Source organism: Scardinius erythrophthalmus, assembly GCF_964197995.2.
Source record: "Scardinius erythrophthalmus genome assembly, chromosome: 10".
In the NCBI taxonomy this organism is placed as follows: domain Eukaryota; kingdom Metazoa; phylum Chordata; class Actinopteri; order Cypriniformes; family Leuciscidae; genus Scardinius; species Scardinius erythrophthalmus.
In genome coordinates, this window is record NC_138230.1 from 9,255,345 (window position 1) to 9,275,729 (window position 20,385).

The 20,385-nt window shown below is 37.7% G+C and overlaps 1 protein-coding gene across 1 annotated transcript; it reads left to right on the forward strand.

Annotated features, from left to right (window-relative positions):
• Positions 1-5,409: 5,409 nt before the first annotated feature.
• Positions 5,410-17,889, forward strand: LOC308697314 (casein kinase II subunit alpha-like; the record flags this gene model as incomplete). The annotated part of the gene is made up of 5 exons (XM_081376497.1): positions 5,410-5,448; positions 14,987-15,037; positions 16,749-16,867; positions 17,015-17,163; positions 17,813-17,889. The coding sequence occupies 5 exons, from the start codon at positions 5,410-5,412 to the stop codon at positions 17,887-17,889; spliced, it is 435 nt and encodes a 144-aa protein (XP_081232623.1).
• Positions 17,890-20,385: the final 2,496 nt, after the last annotated feature.

Below are 20,385 nucleotides of genomic sequence, written 5' to 3' on the forward strand. Positions count from 1 at the left end.
GTGCTCGCTCTAGATTCCGGGAGATTTTAACTAATTTGCGCCATAAACAGTGGTCCATCCAGTAGTTAAGAGCCTGAATTGTTTATAGTAATTCTGAAATTTAGTGCACACGAGTGAAAAAAAAATACAGCACAGAAGAATGTCTAATTTAGCGTGAGATTTCTTTGTTAAGCGTGAGAGCGTGAGATTGAGGCTGAATGCGTGACTGTCACGCCAGATGCGTGAGAGTTGGCAACCCTGTCTCTGTAGAAACTAAAGCGGTTGTCATGTGGACACAGGATTTGCTCGCTCATTTGAAATAAAAGATTTATGTACTCTATTGATTGCATCATGTGTTTCATCACTGTGTGCATGTGAAGCGCTTTGAGTACCCAGAAAAGCGCTATATAAATGTAACGATATATTTGTGTCCGGCAGTCTTTCCTGATGATGGTGTCTATATAGAAGCCACTACAGTGTCGAAATTCAGAAAATGGATAATAAAATGTATTTTATATGTCCCAATTTTGGCTTCTGTTTGTTGTTCGAACAATATGGATATTTGCTGATGAGATTGTTGTTCATCTTCAGGTTTTTGGGGATTTAAAACATATTTTTAAACAACATATAATTCATAGACAAATATCAAGGTGCAAATTATTTTTTTTACATTCATGCATTTGGCAGATGCTTTTATTCATAGTGACTTGCATTGCTTTCTAAGTTTACATTATATTCCTTTGGGAAAGTTACGACTCAACTTTCTAAAGGAACTACTAATTATTTAGATCAGTAATCTAAAGTGAAGATCCTGGTAATGTCTCAAGTGTTACTAAATCCACCGGAAGAAATTACTATCCAAAACCTTACAAAAAAACTTGAGAATGAGTTTTACAAAAAAAAAAAAAAAAAAAAAAAAAAAAAAAAACATTGTCGTGGTTCTTGCTGAAGCTCAAGCGTGAATGAATATCATTGACAGAATTGAATTTTTGGATGAACTGATCCTTTAAACTTCACTAAATGATACTTCACTAATAAACTTTTTATTCCAAGAAGAACTGCAAGGCTTCCACCTGCTGACCGCAGCACAGTTTCATGAACAATATTTTTGGACAAAAATCATGAAATTTAATGACAATATTTTTTTCTGTGCATTTACATGCTAGACCTCTTTAATAACATGCAGTACCACTGATGGAGGAATATTAATTAATTAACTTTTCACAGATACATTTTTTCGGTTTTGTACAAAAAGCATCAAACCAAGAGTCTAAGTGGTCTTTCACATTTCCCAGAGCTGCGCAATTAGCATTTCTCCGGTTATTAGGTTGTTTTGGATTCCCGCTGAACCAGAACCTTTAAGAGACAAACAAGCAATAATACACTTGCAATAATATTTTTAGAAAACAGCTGTTAATGTATATTGGTAAATTGATTAACATTCCTAGACATGATTACACAAGTAGATTTCTTACTGTTCTTCAGTTTCATTGAGAGTTTGGTAATTCACACAAACCCAGTGTCCTTCAGTGTCCAGATCTGTAAATGACTGCAAAAATATGTATGTGTGTGTCCCTTTAAACGTGGTGTGTGCGCGCACGCACGCTCTCTACGTAACGTAAGCTGTAACTCAGGGAGAAGAAAGAGGTGCGGACGAGGAGCACATTGTGGTTCTCACGTGGTGTTTACAAAAGTTTGAAATATATATTGTAAAAGGTGGATGCACTTTACGTTTTGGTTCTTTTAGTACCCCTTTGGCAAGCGGAGCGAGGTATGTGTCTTTATTGTGTGTTTGCATGTTGTATTTTAAAGTAATATATAATTTCGTATGGCACGTGTTATTTGTCGAGCTCTTTTGGTTAATTTCTCATGTATGTAATAATTTATTTGCCTTTTGGGTATCTGTAAATGTGTATTTGTTTAAGTAATCTGTCATTTGTACATACGTTTTTTATTTATGAGTATATTGTTTCTTTATGTAGTTTCACGGTGCTACAACACAACGTTTATCGAAGTCACGGTTAATGGCGCTCAAAGCGAGCGGAATAAAGAAGATTAAGCACCCGTCGAAACTCTCTGTCTCGTTTGTCGACGCCGAGGGGCTGCTACAAGATCATTGAGACCAATCCAGTGCATCTCTTTAATTTTAGACACCAGAAAATCCTAATGGGGAAAATGTACATAAGTGATAGTGTAAAATAAGTGTTCTTGGTAAATGTGAAGGTACATTTATAAGTTAATACCCTTTTAAAGCTTTGTTTTATTTGTGTGATCAAAACATATTCATTTCTAATTGATCTGACTTGCCTGTTCTGATTGTCTGGTTATGGTCACCAGATCGGCTCCTTTTGAAACACAGACATCTCGACTGCTTGTCCAGTTCAGTTTATCAGAGCTGAAGAAATACAGCTTTCTACGACAAGCTATCCAGCCATTCACAGAGAGATTACAAGACTGAGCTGTGAAAGATGAATAAAGTGTGATTAAACCTTCCATTATTTAGATAAAGTTAATCAAACTGGTTCCTGTGCAGAAATATTCACACTTTGTGTCGCTTGTAAACTGACACTCACCATTGTAAAAGGACAGCCTGAGTGTGGTAAGATCATTCAACTTTTTTTTCATGGCTGGTGAAAAGACAACAGGAGAACAAGCAAATAACGTTTCTCATATGGTGAGTTCAATAAACACTCAACACTGTGAATGAAACATGTCTGTGCTCTACCGTTTATGAAATACAGTTTTCTCACCTGTGCTGTTGATCTCTTGAGCTGCCAGTTTCTTTGAAACCGTGATGTGCTGCTCAGTCACTGAATCGAAATCAGCGAGCTTATGATTATCTGATTAAAGACAAAAGCAGCAGTGGAGAATGTGTTTTTGAGGAAAGTCCACATAATGCACACTTAAGACTGAAATTATCTCCAAAACAAAGTTTGAATGGAGTTTGTAAATTAAGTCTTCAGGCTTAATTAATGGCAGTTTACACATTCAACATGGAGGTTTGTTTGACAATATTTGCCTGATAAAACATCTTTGCTGAGAAGTATGATTTCACAAATAAAAAGCTACTAAAAATTGTATGTTCTAATGATGCTACATGTGTTAAGTCAAGTATAGAATTACTGTAACTCAGTCAATACAACCCTGAACAGAGCAAAGATCTAGTATCAGTTATACTTACAAATCACCCAGAGAGCGCAGAGACCTCCGAGAGCAAAAACAAGAGAGAAACCCAGAACAATCAGAAGAACTTTAGTCCACTTAGGAGAAGTGACCTCTCTCTCTCTCTCTTCAGTGGAGTTACCTGGGGTTAGATAAAAAAATATAAATTATATATATAAATATAAAATACATATATAAATTATATATATAAATATAAAATACATATATAAATATAATATTTATTTATTTATTTCTGATTCCTTGAATCAGTCCAGCATTGCTGTCTGGAACTATTCCTGAAATTACAGATGACTCCTGAGAAGAGTTTAAAGTGTCAATTAATTTTTTTTCATCATAGTTGACTCTGGTCTGAATGTTTGCCAGTGTGATTTTATTGTGACCATTGTTACTGAAAAGATAAGAGAAAATGGAATAGAACATGTGGATATAAACGTAAGACAAAATGTGTATATTACATTTAATGTAGTGCATGTGTATATAGCTTGTGAATGTAAAAGGTTTGCAAAGTTTTAAAGACCAAAGTTCATGACAAAAAAAAAGTCTCCTAAAGAATTATTTGATTATGAACTGTCGAAAGGAGTCGTCAGCAATTCCAGTCTCAAATCCTGTTACGGAGAATCCAAAACAAAACGAGAAACCTTTAAAACAGCACAACATGAGCACTTGAAACACTTCTAGACGGCTCACAGGAAGTTAAATGGTAAACTTCACACCAGTTCACACATCACAGTTGCTTTAGGCCAGGGGTGCAAAAGTTCCTGGAGGGCTGCAGTCCTGCAAACTTTAGTTTCAACACATTCCTGTAGTTTTCATATGGTCCCAATCTAGAGAGTAAAAGTAACACTTTTAGAGGTAGAGAGTATAGAGAGTAAAAGTAACACTGAAGCAATGTTGCAGTTAGGGAAATAAAGATTCACAAAAGTGATGATTGAGCATTAGTCATGACACCTGCAGTTAACAAGCAAAATCACTGAAGATAACAGGAACAACATGAACAGAAAAAAGGGAAGAGATGAGTAGAAACACAACAACTACAACTGTCTTACAACCACACGGCCTTAGATGAAAGCAACTGCATATCTATATCTCACCAGAGGATGATTAAACAACTCCAAAAACAGCATTACCATATTCACTTATTACAAACCAGTTTGGCTTTATTTCTTTCATATGGTTGTACAAAGGTTGTTGAAGCCCTTTGGTTGGGCAGTTGACTTTGGTTGAATTAATTCTCTCTCAGTGAGATATCACTTCAAATTATCAGAGAACCTGGGTTATGTCAGTAACCTAATCGTTCTCTTTCTAACATTCGTTAGGTATCTCACTATGGGATAAAGACAACTCCCGTATTGCCGATATGCTGACGAAGCAGACTGAACGAGAGGGTTAAAGAATAAAACTGCATCACTGACCCAGACGGAGAAACAGAATAGCCTGAGAAATTCAGATTCACCCTCTCACGGGCCAGGCCCAGAGAGCTAGTTTCTGAGGGGAGGGATGGAATATTTCCCCCCGTGTTTGTGAGAGAAGATCCCTGCGTGCTGGTAACAGCCATGGCCGGTCGTAGAGCAGTTGCTCAATCTCCGCCACCCACAGTCTCCCTGGCCAGTAAGGCGCGATCTGAATCATCACATGTCTGCATTCCCGAACCCTCCGTAATGTCGGCTCGATCAAGCTCAATGGAGGGAACGCGTACAGAACCCATCCACACCCAATGGTGCATTGTCGCCGGCCAGGGAGAAGAACAGGGGACATTGCGCGTCTTTGCGTGATGCGTAGAGATCTACAGCAGCCTGGCCGATTCTCTCCCATAACATGAGGATCACCTGAGGGTGGAGTCTCCACTCCCCGTACAGAGGATTCCCTCTGGATAGTAGATCCGCTCCCCTGTTCATTATTCCCGGGACATGTGTCACGCGTAATGAGAGGAGAGACCTGCTGCTCCACATTATTAGTCTCTTCGCTAACATGTGACTCCTCCCTGCCGATTTATGTAGGCAATCGCCGTTGTATTGTCTGTCCTGACCAATACGTGATGATTCTTGAGAAAATGCACAAAATGTCTCAGAGCTAGAAACACTGTCAGTAGCTCTAGAAAATGTATGTGCCTCTCTCTCAGTGTCGGAGACCAAACTCCTCTCACTGTTCTGCCCTCGAACACTGCGCCCCAGCCTGTGAGAGATGCATCTGTCGTCACTACTTTTCTCAGTACAATAGGGCCTAGAGGGCATCCTGTCCTGAGAAAGGATGGGGCTCTCCAATGACGGAGAGCGCTCGCGCATTCTGGTGAGACGCGCACTCTGCGGTTGAGGCGGCTCTTGGGGCGAATGCCTTGTGATGCTGTCCAGTTCTGAAAATCTCTCATTCGCAGTAGTCCCAGGGGAACCCCGGACACCGTTGAGGCCATCAGTCCTAGTAGCCGAAGACACATCCTGACCGAGACTGATCTCCCTCTTTGAAAAAGGGAGAGGCAGCTATGAATCGTCTTGATGCGATCCTCTGATAGGAAAGCTCGAAACGTCACAGAATTCAACCTGAGTCCCAAGTAGACTATTTCCCGAGACGGAGATAGACAACTCTTCGTCTGGTTTATTTTGAAACCTAATCTCTCCAGATGCGTCACTAGTGTGTGTGTGTCGCTCTCTGCCTGGCGCTGGCATGGCCCGCAGATGAGAATATACACAATGGCCCTCATTTATCATTCTTGCGTAGAAACGGGCGTATATATTGGCGTAAGATTATGCTTACACTCCTCTCATCGCCTGATTTATGAAGCTGTGCGTACCTTTGAAATCCAGGTGTACGCAATACCTGCCCTTGATAAATGCCGCGGCTGAAAACGATCGTCATTAGAATAACACGCCCCTATATATTCAAGTCTCCGCTCCCCCCACGCCCTCATTTTACGCCATGGACACACGGAAGACGGCAAAGAAGAGAAACTTCTTTGAGAAAGAGAAAGCGAAACCAGGGAAGTGGAAAGAAACAAAATTGATTTCTAGATTTTTATTGTTAATGACGCTTATTGTTATTTAGAAGAAGAATGTCGTTATTATTATTTGTATTATTATTATTATTTAAAAGAAGAAGAATGTCATTTTTTTTTTGGTCATTGAAAGCCTTTCATTACTAAACCCAGTCCGTGCACATCTGCCGGGCCTAACCCTGGCCTAACCATCGTTTCAAAGAATAGTACAACGGCGAGCGCGTCGAGTATAAACGCATCGTCCGTTTGGGGAGGTGCGCGCGCAGTCTGTGCGGAGACTCGCGCTGCGGAGCCAGGCGAAAGTATTTAACAAGACTTGAAACGTCAGGTAAAGCGCACAGGCTCGCAACTTAAGGAATACATATGCCTACAAATCAAATGCTTTGGTAAAATCACAAAAAATAAAACATTGAAGTCCATGTTGCACAAAAATAAACACTGAAGTTTATAATTACTATGTTGTTGTTTTTTTTACAGTGGGTCATAATATATCATATCTTTTAGTTTGTCAGTGCGTTTTGTGGTGTTAGGAATTGTTTTTCTGTGCATTCCCGCACTCAAAACGTGCGAAGGCTACACTACACCACCTCCTGAGCTGGCGTAGGATTTGAGCGTGCCGTACGCCAACGTCCATATTGATAAATCTCAAAGTCACCGTGGTTTTGGGTGTACGCCAGGTGTACGCTGGAAATTTGGTGTACGCACTTTTGATAAATGAGGGCCAATGAGTGTATATTAGCACCGTTTGTTGTTTGTTTTATGCATCTGATAGAGCTTCTGGATTTGGAAACGGTGACGTCAGACTTAACAAGCTTAACAAAACTTAAGTTAAGTGAAGATGCACATTTTTAATTAGGGTAGTCAAAATGTTAATAATTTTTTTTTTTAACATTGATTTATTAAATGGAACATGTGTTTCCATGCATTTTGTTGAGATGTCTTTTCTTGTGTAGCCTATTGTATATACATGGTTGATTATTCATGTTGCTTATGCATTATACAATTTTTTTTTGTGTGTGTGTGTGTATTCACTGATGTTAATCTATTACTAGCTTTTTTTCCCAAGTGCATGGAAGTGTATGTATTAAAATGGATCTAAAATATGAAATCATTCTTATTTTGTATTTGGTTCAGTTTGTTAATTATAATAGAAGTTAATGATAACCATAGCAACAACATTTTTGGTTCCTGGAGGCACCCAAAACTGTTCCACACAGTGCCTTATATAAAAGTTCCTCTGGAAACCTGTGTGGTTCCTCAGAGAACCGGCCCTTTTTAAAGGGTGCCTAGAGGATCTACAGACGGTTCCGCCGGTGTGGCAAAGTGAAGAACCCCAAAAGGTTCCTTCAGGCACCTTTTATCATTAAAATAGAAACAAATGCATACTGAAAACATCCCACCCTTACCTTCGTGCCGAGAGCAGTTTTCACCCGAAGCAACTGGTGAAAGTGTGAAATCAGTATTTTCATAGATTGGATCCATTTCATGAGCCTGACAGAAGACGTGTCCGCTGAGACTTCAGTTCTGCTCGAGTTTGTTCAGAATAAGGAAGTCACATTCAATGTCATCCTTATTAATACAGACTGGAAGTAATGAAGTTATGAGGCTGACAAACAAATTGGGCAACTACATGTTTGACTACCTCTAAAAAATAAGGTATAATTATATGTTTGTGTTCTCCAAAAGTGAAGAATGAGGCTGATTAATATTGATTTACAACCCCCAACATTAAGCATAAAATCTCATATTGTTGGCATTTAGATTTTGCTGCAGCAGATTTTGAAACCTTTTAAAATAAATTTCAACATAATTTCAAGCCACATTGTGTCACATTTGGATTGGACAATATTACACTTTAGTATATGTATAGTATATAAGTTCATACATGACACATGTTGCATAGGATCATTCTGTGATACTTTTGTATCTTTTTTTTTAAAGCTTGATGCTGGTAATTATTCACTGCCATATAGATAGACGAGCACAAGCTGAACATTTAAAAAATATATATGTTGTGGTCTGAAAAAGAAAGAACAATATACTGCATTAACAACACCAGGGTGAGTAAATGATGAGCATTTTCATATTAGGGTGAACAAACCAACTTTGCTTTGTTTTGTTAAACCTAGAACTCAATGTTAGGGCTGTAAAAAGACTGAAATAATTGAAAACAATTCAGCAGATTTTTATGAAACACATCCAGCTACTTTTTAAGAAAAGAAAACAAAATAAGTAGTTCTGTGTAACATAATGGTATATAAAGACTATGGACAGATATATTATTGCTGAGTTGTTCTTTGTTTCTATGAGACTTTTCCCTGTTTTCATCTCTTCAGATGTCTCACACAATCATACCAGTATCAGACTAGAGTAAGTAATAAAATATCATAACATTTATTCATTTATTACACTCTTTTATCATTAAAGTAACTTACAAATTATGAACTTAACAAGCAATGTATCATACTCGAGCCTGCAATAAAGCAGACAGAAGACATTTCATTATGGAAGTATTGTGGAGAAAAGAACAGAGAAATACAAAGTGACAGAACAGGCAAAAGTTGCATGGTCTAAAAATGCTAAATTATCAAATTATTAGTGATTTAATTCCATTCTGTTTTTCACACAAACCTATAATATGGCCTCAAAAGAGTAGCGCACATTACATTTACAGTATTCCTTTAGCTATAGCACACAAATCTTATAGTTACACTATTAAAAAGGCTGGGTTGTTTTAACAGAAATATGGTTAATGAAAAACACAACCGTTGTGTTAAAAAAATCTATTTAAAAAATTTAACCGTACCACGATGTACATTTTAGGACTACTAACTACTATTGCTACTAGCTAGCTTGTATGTTGGCAAACTATTGTGAAGTGAGAGAAATATTTCGAGACCTGTTGTTGTTTTGTGTACAGAGGTTTACAAGAGGTTTTGTGTACAGAGGTTTTCTTGGGGAAACAGGTTTTATTTCTGCTGACCAGTGTAGGCTATTTAATTAAAACTAAGAATAAAATATCAAGTACAGCTTGAAAATCATCACCTGAGGCTCAACCATCTATGGAATTCTTGGTGTTTTGAATTGTTTTTCTTCCTTATTTGTAAGCTGTGAAAACAGGGGTAATATTTGTTGTGTCATAGAGAGTTGCAAAAGTATATCTTGAACCTTCATTTTTGGAGTCTTTTTCTTTGGAACTATATTTTTGACAGATAAAACTGAAGTGGTTGTAGAAATGTAAATGCTTTTCTAAAGCAAACTTTAGTTCCAAAAAAGGTCTTGCAGTTCAGTCAGCCTCTATTCTCAAAATAGCTTAGCAGCAAAGATGATGGTCTTTAACACCGATGTTCACACATCTAAACCTGTGAATCCACAGACTGCAGATGTACGAGTTCCTTCACACCGCTACAAGCGCTGCAACATATAGCCTATCTTATGGCATTTGGAGTCAATTCTTAGAATTGTGTTAAGGCCTAGTGTTCTTTTGTGACCCGGGGCCAGGGGCGGATCTAGAAAAATATTTATGGGGTGGCGAGAGGGGGGCAGGAATTTTTGAGGGGTGGCAACATATGGCAGAAGTATATACTGAATTTAAATCGCAGTTAAATTGGCCATAACTTTTAATTCGTTGCTGCCAATAGGGATGGGTATCGTTAAGGTTTTAACGGTATTACTACTCTTACCAATACTCCTTATCGATCCGGTACTTTAACGGTATTCTTATCGGTTCTTTTTGTTATATAAAAAAAAGGGGGAAAAAACTATTATGAACACATTTAATATTGCTTTATATTTTGAAATGTAAAATAAATATCTATAGCAAAAGAAAAAGCAATGCTTTAACAAAACAAATAAAACATGCATGTTATGCAGAAGGGTGCAGGCTTTTGTGTTTTATTCAGAAGACATAGGACACCAAAAACAAAGTACAAACACATGGTCAAACAAAAAAAGTATGCAATTAAACAAATATACAAATTATATACCCAGTGCTTTAATTTCAGTAATGTCGGCATTACTGTTCAGGAGTAATATGGGCTAAAAAGACATCTAATAAAGTCCGATTTAAAATAACACTGCATAGGTTATCATAGATTAAAGTTATAAAAGCCAAAATTATTCATTCAAGAGCTGCGACTGATTTTCTCTTTGCCTTTTGTTGTTTGATTCACATTAATGGAGCAATCGTCAGCAGGTTTATTAGACTGCTGCCCCTTTAAGACCAAATGCAGATCTAATCATTATTACGCATCATATTTTCTCCCAACTATTAACACCCATTTAAGACATAAACTGTATTTAAGTGAATAAACTGTTTAGTGAATCTCCAAGACAGCCATTTTGACATATTTGATCGTTTAGATGTGCACACGAAGCCCAAAATATACGTTGCTTGTCTCGGTAGTTGAACTTTTCTATTGTAAAACAGTCAAATATAAAACAAAAAATTCTACTTACATTTTACCAGGCATTCGTTAACTTATTTAATCATTTTGACATTGATGAGCTATACCGCTGAACTTTTAGTCTTCCTAACAACAAACAGAGCGTTGCGTAATGTAGTGCATCAGAGCAGCATCAATAATAATATCAAGTGAATCTCTTATTTGCATCTTAAGTTTATTGCCAATAATAATGACAGGTTTGCGAACGTGAACTCGCGCAAAACACATCTTCAGCACAGCGACTCATTTAAACGCCTCTGATTGGCCGATGTGATCAACAGACATGTCTGTGATTGGCTACAATGCTCAACGCTGCAAAAGCACGGCAAAAGTACCTTCAATGCAAAGGGAAAAATATAAATAAAAATGTAATATGCACTGTTCATGATTAGGTAATCGCGGCCGCTGTAATCTTATTCACATTTGTTTTTCTGATTAATTGCTTTGCTCTGTGAGAAAGACAATTGAACAACATATTCGGGGCTTTAGGCTACTAAAAACATTCGGGGCTTAAGCCCCCTTAGCCCAGCCCTAGCGCTGCCCCTCAATATTTTATATTTTTTATTAAGCTGTTCTTGTCTTTACTAAAATCAAAATTAGGCTAATCAAAGGGAAGAGTGCTCTTACAAATCACGAGGGAGCGATTTGACCGCTGATTTTGGCTAACGTAATAGACTCGCTATTTTTGCTGATGCTGAATTGTCTTTAGCATACAATACATTCACAAATGTAACTTTAAGTTAAACATGTGTTTAAACTACACCTGGGGAAACTCACAGAGGCTCTGTCAGGGGCAGCTCAGTCTAGTCAGGTTGCAGGACCACCGCACCACAGCAGACTTGCTGTGTGTGTGAGCCAGACTGAGCGAACGCCGCTCTGCACGTTTGAATCAGGGACGTAACTATTTGAGGGGCAGGGGGGAGGGGCGAATAATACATTTAAAATTAAAAATTAAATTGTTCACTTTTGGTAAATGTATTGGACATAGTGGTGGGTTGTTTTTGTAAGTACAGTTTTTGGATCATCAAAGTTAGGGGGGCAGCTGGGGGGGCAAGGCTCTAGAGTTGGTGGGCACCTGCCCCCCCTTGCCCCCCTGTAGATCCGCCCATGCCTGGGGCCTCATTTATAACCGTTGCGTACGCACAAAACAGGCCCTGAAAGAGGCGTACACCACTTCCGACGCATAAGTTGTGATTTATAAAAACAAACTTGACAGGAAAATTTGCGCACCTGCACGCAAACTCTGACCCATGCGTAGCCTATGAACGTTTTGGAGATGGAGCAGTTTGGCGACACCGATGTTGAGCTGGAGTTAAATGTCTTTTTGGTCACTTTTAGACAGAAAATCTAAAGAAAATTAAACATATACAGAAAGATAATACAAATATAATTTCACTCAAGCCTATCACTTGAAGCAAATATCCATCCCTTCTAAAAAGTCCGCGCCAGCGAGTACGTTGGGCCGTTTAGTGAAACTGACGCAAATAACAGTTTAAATAAATACAATAATGATTTAAACTATGTTTTACTTCTGATTTAAACATTTAGATTAAATATGCCATTCAAATTAATGGAGTTAAACACTTAAACATGAAATCATTACTGAGAAGTTACAACATTTTTTATATTCAATCAATAGAAATATTTGTTGTGGATGCGATGTTTTTTTTTTAACACTTTTCCTGTGGCGTGCTGTGTTTAAATGTTTTAACCACAGAGATAATTGCTTATCATGATAATACCAGATTGTCTGAGAAAAAAGTTTCGTGCAAATAATGCCCAAGGCCTATCTATTTCCATTAAAAATATAAATCAATTAAAAATACAATTCAGCCAGTGGAAAAGATTGAGAAAAACTTTCTCTGATATGTATTTTACACTATTTGATTTATGTATTCAAAAACAAGGCAAGGATAGTCAACTACTTGATTTTTATTAATGTAGCCTAATGTGTCTTGTACCGTTAAACGTTATCACGTGGATGAATAATCATATGCAAATGATATGCAGATGAGGATCTGCATAGTAAAACTATAGGCGTTGTAAGCTCCATATAATTATTTCGGGGTGGAGACGCATGTGCGCACAATCTTCCGCTGACTGGGATTTATAAAGTGAATTCTGCGCAGGTTCTGGCGTACGAACGGTTCTATAAGTCTGAATATTTTTTGGCCTACGCCATTTTTGGCTTTTAGGTGCACGTACACTTTTAGTAAGGATCCTACGCACATTTTTATAAATGAGACCCCTGATCTGTGTCTTTTGCAAATAATTGCCAATATTTCTATTTCTATATTATCCCCAAAACACTGAGACGGTTGATGTGACATGTTCAACAACACATAAATAAAGCTGTAGACACAAGTATTAGTTTGCATGATTTGAAAGCATTTATTTGAATGGCTTTGAAGTATTCAAAGAAATAACAGGGTCAGAGTTAAAAACAGAAATCTGTTATACTCTTTTTATTTCATACCAACTCTACATTTAGACAAACTAGCCACATATCCAGGCCCAAAATGCTGCTGGTAAATTTCTAATGGTGGACCACTATGATTATTCCTTGACGTCAGGCTCATCATCACAAGCCATGCTTCTAGAGGTGGACTTGCATCTGCTTTTAAAAGATCCAAACAGTCACCGTTAAACAGTGAGCTTTCTTTATTATATTTGCTCTTCAGAAAGTCCTGTAATTCCTTCAGGGTCTTTACACTGATCTTTTTGTCTTCCTCTTTTTTCTCATCTATGTTTTCAGCCAACATAATTTAATGTGTCAATCATTCAATATAATTTAGTGTGTGACCACAAGTTATGTTCTGTTAGCTTTATGGAAATAAACTTTTTGCAATACGATATTGTAAAATGTACAATGAATGATATCAATATATCTTTTTTTAAAAACTCTTTCTGTGTTCTGAAAGCCTACATGCAAAATTACTGCAGCATCTAAGCTGACATTAGTAGAGTGATTTGCTTGTCACTTGTGCAAGCTGTGAAGACTTGAAACGACTGTGAATGTCCCACTTGCTAATACCAAAAGTAAGCGAGTAACTTCTCTCACGCTCTGAACAGCAGGATTTTCTGCGAGGGGAAACAGATTAAAGAACACGTTGAGAATGCAGTGGTGAGAAAGCACTCCACCACTGGACTCTAGAGTAGTGGAGACGTGTTCTCTGGAGTGCCAAGTGTAAAGTTTGGTGGAGGTGTTTATGGTGTTTATGGTGTTTTTCAGGGGTTGTTTTTAGTTCCAGTGAAAGGAACTTTGCGGGAACAGATTGGGGATGTTCCTGTTCCAGCATGACTGTGCACCCGTGCACAAAGCAGGTCCATAAAGACATGGATGAGCGAGTTTGGTGTGGAGGAACTTGACTGGCCTGCACAGAGTCCTGACCTAAACCCCATAGAACACCTTTGGGATGAATTAGAACGGAGACTGCGAGCCAGGCTTTCTCGTCCAACATCAGTGCCTGACCTCACAAATGCGTTTCTATAAGAATGATAATAAATTCCCATAAACACACTCCTAAACCTTGTGGAAAGCCTTCAAGAGTTGAAGCTGTTATAGCAGCAATGGATGGGCCAACTCCATGTTAAACCCCATGCGCTGAGAATTTGCTTTTCTCCACTCACATTTTATTTTAAACATGTGGACCTCTAGTCAAAATGTGCTTCTCAGTTCCTTATTTGTACATCCTTGTTTCCTTGTCTTGTATCCTACTGTAGTTCCTACTTCTTTGGATGCAAGGAAAGGAAACAGATGAAAGGATTGAAGGAGCATGTATTTGTAATTTTAAATAGCCTTGTTCAGTCAAACATCCATTCAAAGTAACATCAGTTGCACTTAAAGGATCTGTCCTTGTGTTGTTGGTGTTTGCTTAATTAAGAAATATTAAAGGGATAACTTGAATTAAAAATATAGCAGCAAGCTGCAATCATCAGGATTCAAGCACCAATAGCTCATGTGGACAAGGGGATACAATTGAAATGTATCTTTTCAAATATGCAAAGTTATGCCATGAAACTCTAGATGGTGCAAGCTGATTCGTCCTTAACTCAATAGAGTGATGGAAGATGTTTTTTGTAGGCCAACCCCAGAAATTAGAGTTAACTTAAACTTAACTTAATCCTCTTCATCCCGTGTGAGCCATGAGGCCACTATAGCTCTGTCCATCTATGTCTGTCCTGAGCTGTGAACTGTGCTTCTCCCTTTGAGAGCCCCATTTCTTCCAGCTCGGTCACCATGTTGTTCTTTTCTCTTGCCAGGCAGTGTCCAAAGCAAAGCCACTTTAGATATCCTTTCTTGAGACATCCTGAGTCAGTCCGAACCATCTTAATCTGTGTATCTTGATCTCCTGATAGGCTATATGTTTTTTGATCTTGTCTTTTTGTACAGGTTGACATTAGAGATGGTATTGGGCAAGTAGATATTGCAGATCTTCCTAAGGCAACTGTTATGAAAGGCTTCTACCTTGTTCATGTTTGCTTTCACTATTCTCCAACATTCAGAGCCATTCAGAAGCACTGATTTAACACAAAACCTTTAAAAATAGTGCACAGAGCAGGAGAGGATTTTTTTTAAACATCACTGAATCAAAGTGAACTTGGACTAGAATAATTTGCTGATTTACATCTCTGCTGATTTATAGGCAATTTGAAGAATTATTATTTAGCATATTATAGTGCCTTGCAAGAGGACTTCACAATACCAATTCTCATATTAACACGGTCGTGAAAGGACGGAGAATATTTAGATTTAGGAATATGTAGTGAAAATTTCCAGCGAGTCATCTATTCACAAATAAGAATAGGTGTGAAAAGGTCTTGAGCGAATAATCTGTTCTTTTCATGTCTCATGATACTCATTAACACTAGGTCATGAGTCATGACCAAGGCAATATTTAACTTCAGCCCCTGCAATCCAATATTTTTCTTACCATATATGTTTTTTAAATATGAAGCAGAAAAATAAAGCCTCAAAAAGTCCCGCTGCGACGTGTCAGCCAGTGCCCGAAGAGGTCAACGCGGACCCTCGCCCCGGAAGAGGAACCCCCCAGTGAGCCTGAGACCACGACATCAGTGGCCGAGGGTATATTGGTGGAAACTGAGACTGAGGAATTTGCTGATGGACTTCTAGCCTATCCCACCCCATGGTTTCTCATCTTTTTCCCAATTTTATGCGCACACACAGACAGGGTATATGTTGATTTATTATAATATACAATAAAACAGAGGAGAATAGAGGAAAGAGGGGGAATTCCCACAACAGCTGAGAGCCTACTTATCCTATACTGTTACGAAGTGCTATAACTCGGTTTGAGGATTACTTTGCATACTCATAAGTATATGAATTACAATAATATAAAATATAGTAGGGCTGCAACAACTAATTTATAAAATCGTCCATTATCGATAATGAAAATAATCAACAACAAATTTGAGTCTGTATAATCGACAGATTAATCAATTATCAAAATAATCATTAGTTGCAGCGCTAAAATATATTGTTATTATATATAATTATATAGAAATTACATAGCCTAACTATACAGTTATAAGGATAATATTATAAGTAGGCTATATAATTTTTTGTAGGCTGAAACCTGAAAACGAGTGCATTTTTAGCACTTCCGGTCTACGTCCTGAAGTCAATGGGGTTTTTAAATGGATTTTTGGTTAAATGCCTAAAATAAGGTTCATGGTGAACACAAGATCAAGATGTTTTTACATTTTATTCTATGAAATAAAATACATCACTAATACCCCCTTGTGATTTAAAAAACAAAACATCCACAAGTGGCTAAATTGGATTACAGAGGTTTACGGGACATTAAACATCATCACCGAACAGGAAAACTCGTCGTTATGTTTACAATCACGTAGCCTACAAACCATTCTGAATTTAGGCTTCAAAATTTACAAAAGTTATCTCAATTTGTGAAGGTTTTCATGATGAATAAAACATGCAAAAATCATATACTTTTGTTGATCACAGTGGTAATTTTCTGCAATAACCCAAAAGCCAATGGAATTTTTTTGTGTATGTGTGTGTGTGTGTGTGTGTGTGTGTGGAGGGAACCAGTGTAATGCTGACTTCAGTTGTCAGCTGGTTTGATCTGTTGGATGTGTGTCTGCTGCCCTCTGCTGTTTTTAACCAGTACTGTGTCTTTGTCCAGCTTGTACGGATTGCCAAAGTCCTGGGCACAGAGGACCTCTACGACTACATCGACAAATACAACATTGAGCTCGACCCACGGTTCAACGACATTTTGGGAAGGTACGTTGAGATGTGTCATTGTTTATCCATGAAATACTTTGACCTCACTTTAAGCATTTTACTAACTCTCTCTCTCTCTCTCTCTCTCTCTCTCTCTCTCTCTCTCTCTCTCTCTCTCTCTCTCTCTCTCTCTCTCTCTCTCTCCAGACATTCCCGGAAAAGGTGGGAACGGTTTGTCCACAGTGAGAACCAGCACCTGGTCAGTACCGAAGCGCTGGACTTCCTGGATAAACTGTTGCGCTACGACCACCAAGCTCGCCTCACCGCCCGCGAGGCCATGGAGCACCCTTATTTCTGTGAGTGTCTTCATCTACAGACACTATGAAGATCAACTGCTGTGCTCCTCATGCTGGAGTCTAGGATCTCTTAAACATTTACATTTACATTTACATTTATTAATTTAGCAGACGCTTTTATCCAAAGCGACTTACAAATGAGAACAATAGAAGCAGTTAAACTAGCAGTAGGACAACAAAATGCAAGTGCTATTACCCTTCTCAGTTTAATTCAACGCAATTTTTTTTTTTTTTATGTTATAGAACAGAATAGAGTAGTAGAGAGAAAGTGTTAGTATTACTGGATCAAGTGCTGTCGAAAAAGAAGTGTCTTCAGCCGTTTCTAAGTGGCTATTTATTTACTAAACCTAGTAAATAGCCAAGGAAGCTGAACCAATATCCCAATCTGATTCAAAAACACATTGGTTTGCAAAGTTGACATTTACATCAGTTATGTGATGAAATGATTGAGAAGTGTGAACAATGTCTCTGTAGGAACTAGAGCGGTTGTCATGTGGACACAGGATTTTCTCGCTCATTTGAAATAAAAGGTTAATGTACTCTATTGATTGCATCATCACTGTGCCCATATGTGAAGCGCTTTGAGGACCCAGAAAAGCGCTATATAAATGTAACGAATTATAATTATTATTATTATGTTTCGTGTCAGATCCCATTGTGAAGGACCAGGCGTTGATGGGATCCACTTCTATGAAGGTATACAAGTATTTGGTGCAAATCAACTGAATGCCTGTGACAGTGAAATTTGTAGTTGTAGAGAATAGCCACACATGTGTATCAGTAAATTTGAAGTCACGGGGAGAAATGTTTTTTAGCGTTGCAAACTTGTAGACTTTTTTTCTCTTCCACAAACACAACACAACAGTTACACATTCTCAAATTCTTCATTGCAGGTGGACAAATCCTATTCTACAAATCACAAATTAAGAAACTCGTATGCTAACATTTTTGCTACAGTTGCTGCTAGGGTGACCACCATCAAACAAACCAAATGTGGGATGATTATAGGTGCAAGAACCATTATTACATTCATGCATTTGCAGATGCTTTTATTCAAAGTGACTTGCATTGTTTTCTAAGTTTACATTATATTCCTTTTGGATAGTAATGACTCAACTTTCTAAAGGAATTACTAATTATTTGGATCAGTAATCTAAAGTGAAGATCCTGGTAATGACTCAAGTGTTACTAAATCCATCGGAAGGAATTACTATCCAAAACCTTACAAAAAAAGTTTACAATGAATTCAGTCTTTAATAGGATTATCATCTTTAATAGGAGAGTCATTGCTAGTGCATTACCATGATCTTCACTGTAGAATTAATTATACATCATGCATTATTCATATTAAATATGAACCTGTATATAGTAACCTGTATATACAGGCATCAGAGCAAATGAAAGCCTTATTGGTAATTAATTTAATTGTGTATGCTATTGTCGAGTTAAAGTTTGATAAAAAACTTAGACTGTATAAAAGGCGTTATAGGAGAGGTAAAGCTCTTGAAATTAAGATTCTTCAAAATACTAATCCACAGCATTTTTGGAAAGAAATAAACAAGCTTGGTCCAAAGAGAAATAAATTAATTCCACTTGAAATAGTCACAGAAAGTGGGGGGTCTGTATTTGAAACAGATAAAATATTGGAAAGATGGGAGAAAGATTACAGAGATTTGCACACTTGTTCTAGCTCTCATCAGTTTAATGATGCATTTCTAGCTGAGATATGTAAATTAAAACATCTACTTGAAGTTGGATCTGTTATGTTGGAAACACCCTATTTTAGTAGTGTGCTAAACAATGATATTTCTTTGGAAGAAGTTCAGAAGGCAATTGATAAAACCGAACCTTGTAAAGCTGTAGGTGTGGATGAACTTTCTAATGAGGTTCTTAAATGCCCCAAATTGTTAAATACTCTGCACATGTTATTCCAATATTGTTTTAAAAGTGGGACTGTTCCCTCTGTGTGGTATAGTTCGATCATTAAGCCTATTCCAAAGACCACACAGGCTGACCCAAGAGTACCTTTGAATTATAGAGGAATAAGTTTGTTAAGTACAGCATGTAAAGTGTTTTCTGGTATTCTTAATAACCGACTCAGTGAATATATTGAAATTAATGGAATTTTGGTGGATGAACAGAATGGGTTTAGAAAACACAGAGCATGTATTGATCACATTTATGTTTTATCATCTGTCATTAGAGCAAGGTTGCAGGAAAATAAAAGTACTTTTGTGTGTTTTGTTGATTTAAAAAAAGCTTTTGATTGGGTTAATAGAGATCTTTTGAAATATAAGTTACTCTCAATTGGTATTACAGGTCACCTGTATAATTCCATCAGAGCTCTGTACAAGGCGCCAGTGGCCTGTGTGCAGATTAATGATATGAGGACAGGATGGTTTCCCACTCCATTCGGGGTCAAGCAGGGAGATGTTCTTTCACCCACTCTTTTTGCGCTTTTTGTGAATGATCTGGCTCAAGAGATAAAGTTAGCAAATTTGGGTATAGACATTGATGGCTTTAACCTCAGTATTTTATTATATGCAGATGATATTGCTGTTTGCACAGATGAAGAAATTAAACTACAAAGAATGTTGGGCATTGTGAAGGATTGGTGTAATAAATGGAGACTTTCTATAAATGTGGATAAAACACAAGTAGTCCATTTTAGAAAACCATCTGTGTCACGCAGTGAATTTGATTTCTTTTTTGGACAAACACAGCTTATGTACTCCAGAACTTATAAATATCTTGGTTTTCTTTTTCACGAAAATATGATATTTTCAGAAGGGAGAAGGGTTTTGTCTGAGTCTGCAGGGAGGGCCCTGGGAGCCGTTATTAATAGGATGAAGCTTTGCCCTGAAATAAGTTTTCTAACATTTACCCAGCTGTTTGACAGCATGGTGGGAACTATTTTGTTTTATGCAGCGGGGGTCTGGGGCTTTGAAGATGCTCCTGAATGTAATAGATTGCAGAGCAGGGCCATGAGGTGTTTCCTTGGAGTACACAGGTTCACTACTAGAGCTGTGCTAGAGGGAGATATGGGTTGGGAGCCTTGTATGGTGAAACAAAAGGCGGAAGTAATAAGATTATGGAATCGTCTTATTAGATTACCTGATTATAGACTTACTCGTAAAGTTTTTGATTGGGATAAAGCTCACAACTATCCTTGGTCAATGGAGGTCTTTGAAATATTCTCATCAGTAAAAGCACAGTATATAT